General features: G+C 33.2%; 1 protein-coding gene across 1 annotated transcript; it reads left to right on the forward strand.

The window, feature by feature from the left end:
• Positions 1 to 1,366: 1,366 nt before the first annotated feature.
• On the forward strand, positions 1,367 to 4,971 carry LOC113759555. Its single transcript, XM_027302128.1, has 6 exons — positions 1,367 to 2,118; positions 2,234 to 2,511; positions 2,588 to 2,706; positions 2,889 to 3,111; positions 3,233 to 3,421; positions 4,727 to 4,971. The coding sequence occupies exons 1-6, from the start codon at positions 1,367 to 1,369 to the stop codon at positions 4,969 to 4,971; spliced, it is 1,806 nt and encodes a 601-aa protein (XP_027157929.1).
• The last annotated feature ends 1,173 nt before the right edge of the window (positions 4,972 to 6,144 follow it).

Here is a 6,144-nt window from a genome sequence, read left to right on the forward strand (position 1 = left end):
ATAAATCTTCCCATTGAACTTGTTGAAGAAATCAAAGTTAGGAGTATTATTATTTTGTAATAATGAATTAATGAGAACTCATAAAATTATTTAATATAACATCGTTTAAATCTTCCCATTTTGTCATGCATTTTGCAGCAGTTGGACAGTTGATTTTTCAACTGTTATCTTTACAGTAAAACATGTCAGTTGATAATTTTTCTTTCTGTTACATGACTCCTTAATAATCTGTTTTCACAGGATTGTTTTTCTGTTCTACTCTAGTCCAGGTTATTCCTTTGACTAAGCTATATTAAGTTGTGATCCCAAAGATGCTTCATGTACTATAAGAACTCTGTACTGATCTAGACATCAGTACAGGGTATGAAGGATCACTAAGGACACATAAAAGAATTCCCTTTTCTGGTAGGACGCATAGCAAAGTTTTATTTTCCAGAAAAATTCACACAAATACAAATGTTTGCTGTTCAAGCATTAATTTCTAAACTTCTATTGTTGCTGCTGTTATGTCCTTTACCTATGTTTTCATTGGATTTGCACTCGGCCTTGCAAAAATCATTGGTAATAAGACTGAATTTCTTGTGCTGGTCTGGTCTGGCTTATTTTTTGAATGCTAGCTTTATTTTCTTTTATCAAGTGCTGGTCTGGTCTGAATTTCTTGGTTTTTTATGAATATTCTAATATATTTGGCAGTGCTTAAATGTCTTCATCCGCTTCAAAGAAACAAAGTAGAAAAAATGCACCGGGTGCTCGATTGGATCCCGGGTGGGATCATGGAATTGAAATTGATTCTAATAAAAAACAAGTTCAGTGTAAATACTGTGGAATTACTCGAGCTGGTGGTGTGTATAGGCTTAAGCATCATTTAGCTTGTACACATACAAATGTTGAACCATGTCCTAGCGTTCCTGAAGATGTTAGAACCCAAATGTTTGATTTACTAAGTGCAAGTTCTGAGGAATCAAGGAAAAAAAACAAAGGGTTAGTACCATGTATGATTTAAAAGAAGAAGAAGGTGAAGTTAAGCAGCAGGCTAAAAAATGTTCTATGGACAACTTTGTTGTGAGAAAATCTGGGGGGTTGAATGTGAGACAAACAACCATAAATGAGAAATGGAAGAAACAAGATAGAGATGAAGTTTGTCAAATAATGGCTAGGTGGTTCTATACAAGTGCCATTCCATTTAATGCTGTAAATAGCCCATTGTTTCCTTTAATGATTAGGAAATTGGGAGAATATGGAAAAGGATTTAAACCACCTTCATACCATGAAATGAGAGTGACCTTTTTGAAAAAAGAGGTGCAAGAGACATTGAATTTGCTCAATATGTACAAAAAAGAGTGGAAAAAAAATTGGCTATACTATTATGTCCGATGGATGGTCTGATCAGAGAAAGAGAACAATGAACAATTTTCTTGTGAATAGTCCAGCTGGTACTGTGTTCTTATCTTCGGTAGATACCACTGATATTTCAAAAACAGCTCAAAAATTATTTGAATTGTTAGATGGTATTGTGGAAAAAATTGGAGAGGATAATGTTGTGCAGGTCATCACCGATAATGCTTCTAATTATAAGGCAGCTGGAAAAATATTGATGGAAAAGAGAAAAAGATTGTTTTGGACCCCTTGTGCTGCTCATTGTATTGATCTAATGTTAGAAGATTTTCAAAAGTTTGATTCTCTCCACAAAGTTACTATACAAAAAGCGAAATCAGTGGTTACATATATTTATTCATGGGGTACAGTTATTAATTGGATGAAACAGTTCACTAATGGCAAGGAGTTGATTATACCTGGAGTTACTCGTTTTGCTACTTCATACTTGACCATGAGACGTCTTAGCGAGCTGAAAGGGAATTTGTTTAACTTTTTCTGTTCGGATAAAAAGAAAACAAGCATGTATGCTAGGAGAAACAAGGGGAAAAAAATTGAGAGCATCATTTTTGATAATCAACAATTTTGGCCAAATGTGGAGTTATGTTTAAAGATAGCTTCGCCTCTTATCAAAGTATTGAGGATGGTTGATTCTGATGAAAAACCAGCCATGGGCTTTCTCTATAAAGCTATTGATCAGGCAAAAGAAGAAATCAAACAAAATGTGAACAATATTCGAAAGAGGTAAATTTTAAATAAATTGTCATATTAATTATGAGTTCATTTATAATTTCTGTGTTGGATAGTAGAATGAATTTTTTTAGTTATTTTTTTAACCAAACTCATGTTTATGTGCTAGATTTGAATCGGCATTTGCTATCATTGATAAAAGATGGGAAGATCAATTGAGTCATCCTTTACATGCCACGGGTTATTATTTGAATCCTCAATTTCAATATAGTCCAGATTTTCAGTCGGATGCAAATATAAAACGTGGCCTTTATGATTGCATTGCTAAGATGGTTCCCGAATCTGGTGAAAGGGTGAAGATTGATTTGCAATTAGATGATTTTCGACATGCAAATGGATTATTTGGTCATGAAAATGCTGTACTAACAAGAAACAAGAAATCTCCTGGTTAGTTAGTAGTTGAACTTTGTGTTTTTATTTTTAAAACCTTTACTAATTTGTTATTTATTTTAATTTCCTACAGCTGATTGGTGGGAATCTTATGGCGATGAGTGTCCAGAGTTGAAAAATTTTGCCATTCGAATTCTCAGTTTAACTTGTAGCTCTTCTGGATGTGAGCGAAATTGGAGCGCATTTGAATTGGTAATAATGTTTTCATATAATATAATATCTCATTTAGTATAATATTTTGTTTAGCATTTGAATTTAAGTTCGTAGTATAACTGTATAAGTTCTTTCAATTTCAATAGGTACATTCTAAGAGAAGAAACCGTTTGGCTCAAAAATGAATGAATGACCTTGTGTTTGTGATGTACAACTTGAAGTTGAGAGAGAGACAAAGGCAAAGGCAACGTGTTATTGAAGAAATTCCTTTTGAGAATTTGCCTTCAGATGATGAATGGGTGACAGAGAGAGAAAATCCAACTCTTCCAAGAGAAAATAGCTGGTTACGAGTTCTAGATGACAATCCCAAATGTGACACTTCAGATGAAGAGGGAAATGAAGATGATGAAATTGAAATACTTACAAGAAATGTGCAGAGAGTTTGTAAGTTTCTTTCTTTCTTCCAATTTAAGTATAAAGTTTATCCTTTTTTTTGTTTTTATAGTTTTATTTTTCAAGTTCTCTTGTTTTTGGTAACTTTCATTATTATTGTTTGTTTATTTAGATGATCATGAAGATCGTCAAACCCATGTCCGTCGAAGACAAGTTAATAAAATGAAAGAGATTCATGTTATTGATGAGGATGATGGGCCTTCAACTGAATTCGACCGCCAAGATGATGATTATCTTGATATGGTTCCCGAAACTGATCTTCAAATGGGAACTAATGATTTGGATGATACTAATTTGGATGGTGATTAAGATAATGCCGAAGATGAATTCCAAGAGAATTGGGATGGTGAAGATGATTGGGAAAATAATGATTTTGATAATATGGATTATGGGAATAATGAATTTGATTCAAACGATGAAAATGATTGGTTATAAATTAATGTATTTCTGAATTATTATGATACTTGAAAATGATGAATTGTTGCTATTTTATTTTTTATTTTTTCATGTTTGTTTAAACATGACAGATGACATTCTAGTAGTTAATTTTGATCTTGAAAATCTTTTTGGATGTTTTGCTTTTTAGTATTTGTGAAGGTTGATGATTATTTTATATTTGAAATTATGATTGTGTAAACTGTGAAGCATTTGATTTTAAGATTTGAAATCATGACAGATAACAGGTTTACATTCTCTTCTTTATTACTTGTCAGATAGTAAGTAAAAAATACTATATATTTATGAGTAACTTATTTATTTGATATCTTTTAGGATGTACAAAATGATATATGAATTTCAAATTCATTAATTTAGTAAATTTAGGAGTTTTTGGTAGGATCTTACGATCCTACGATCCGATTCTGTGAAACTAAAATCGATCCGACGTGGGATCCCGATTTTACAAACCTTGATAAGTACAGTTATACTACCAGGAAGGGCAAGTAGGCATGCATCATGGACCATGAAAATGCCAATTTTCAGAAATCAATTACAGCTTTGATGAGCTGCAAACTTCTTGGACAATGAAAATGCCAGTTTCTAGCAATGAAATGATAGCTTTCACGATCTGCAACTTCTTATTGATTAATGAACACTAAAAAGTACGTATCAGCTCAATATTGCCTCTCTTCGTAGTACCTGGAAAAGATGTAATAGTCAACCATAAGTGACAGAACTTTAACAGCGCTAGCCATATAACAAACAATGGACAAAACTTTAACAAAGCTAGTCATCTTCTTTTCTTTAGCATGTGATATTTCTTCATGTTTTGCACTTTTGTTTAAGCTTGACAGTGAAAGCATTTTTCAACCTAGAAGATTCTGCAAGGCAAAACTTTCTTCATTTTAGTTTCTTCATTTCAGCAAAACTAACTTTTTGTTTGGATTACCATTTTAAGAGTTTTTCACTGTTATTTCATTAATCTGAGTGCAAGCTTGAGAATTGAGATAGGAACAAGTTAAAGAAATGTTAAAACTGGCTTGAAGTGGGCATTATTTCTTGGAATCTGTTTTATTACTTTTGTACCTTATTTCTTAGAAATGTTATTCGAAATTTCTGTTTTAGCTAATCAGAATCTGTATTGGTTATTAAATGTGTTTTGACTAAGGAATGTACAACTCTCCATTCAACTCATTTCAAGATTCATCATCAAGTCCTGTGATGAAGCAAAACAATGAAGACGTGGAACAATTGAACTACAACAAAGAAAGAGCTGATGAGATGAGTGAAGAAGAGATAGAAATGATAGAAAATGAGGGCAATGAAAGAGGACAGCAAGAGATGGAGATGAAGGAGCTGGTCCTTTTGAGAAAAAACAAAGGAAGAAGAAATCTAGTATATGGGATGAAATGACAACAATAGTGCTAGATAATGGGACGGTCAAAGTGAAGTGCAACAATTGCAAGGGGCTTTTTGTCAAGAGTGCAACCGGAGCCACATCTCAGCACAAGAGACACTTGAATTCTTGCTTACAAAGAAAAATAGTCATTGGAGAGCAAAGCAAACAAAAGCAACAAGTGCTGTCATTCATCGAAGGCCCAAGTAATTGTATCACTTCCATCACAAATTTCTTGTATGATCATGCCAAGGTAAGAGAACTTGCATCACACATGATTCTTGCACATGAGTACCCCTTTTCTATAATGGATCATGTAGTTTTCAACAAATTCATGAAAGCAACTTCTCTATTTTATAAAAGGATTAATCGGCAGATTGTTAAGAAAGATTGCATTAGTACTTATACAATTGAAAAAAGGAAGCTGAAATCATTGTTGAAAGGTGCTGGTAGGATTAGTATTGCCACAGATTTGTGGACATCTGGTCAAAAAATTCAATATATGGTTGTGACTGGTCATTTTGTTGATTTTGATTGGGTGCTACAAAAATATTTGTTGAATTTTTGCAATGTTCCTCCTCCTCATACTGGAGTTATTATAGCTGATACTCTAAGTAAGTGCTTTATTGATTGGGAGATTGAGAATAAGGTTTTTAGCATAACTGTTGATAATGCTTCATACAATGATGTGTGCATTAGGAGATTTAGAGAGGATTTTTCTCTAAAAAAAAGATTAAGTATTGGAGAAAAAATTTTCATGTTAGATGTTGTGCACATATACTTAATCTCTTAGTGCAAAATGGTCTTGGTCAACTTGGTGGTGTGATTGATGTTGTTAGAGAAGGGATAAAGTACTTGAACAATTCTGAATCTAGGCTTCTTGAACTTGCCAAAATTTAAAAACAGTTTCAGTTGCCCTCTAGAAAGCTAATTTTGGACTGTCCAACAAGGTGGAATAGCACCTATTTGATGTTAGTTTCGGGTTTAGAGTTCAAGGATATTTTTCCAAGATATGCAGACATTGACCCCGGATTTCACTATGTTCCTACTGATTTTGAGTGGATGAAAGTGGAAGAAGTGTGCAAATTTCTAGGAATATTTCATGAAATCATTGATATGATTTCCGGGTCCGAGTATCCAACAGCTAACATTTTCTTGTGGAGCTCTATAGGATTAAAGAGCTTTTAAAT

This window comes from Coffea eugenioides, chromosome 2 (genome assembly GCF_003713205.1).
Source record: "Coffea eugenioides isolate CCC68of chromosome 2, Ceug_1.0, whole genome shotgun sequence".
NCBI lineage: Eukaryota > Viridiplantae > Streptophyta > Magnoliopsida > Gentianales > Rubiaceae > Coffea > Coffea eugenioides.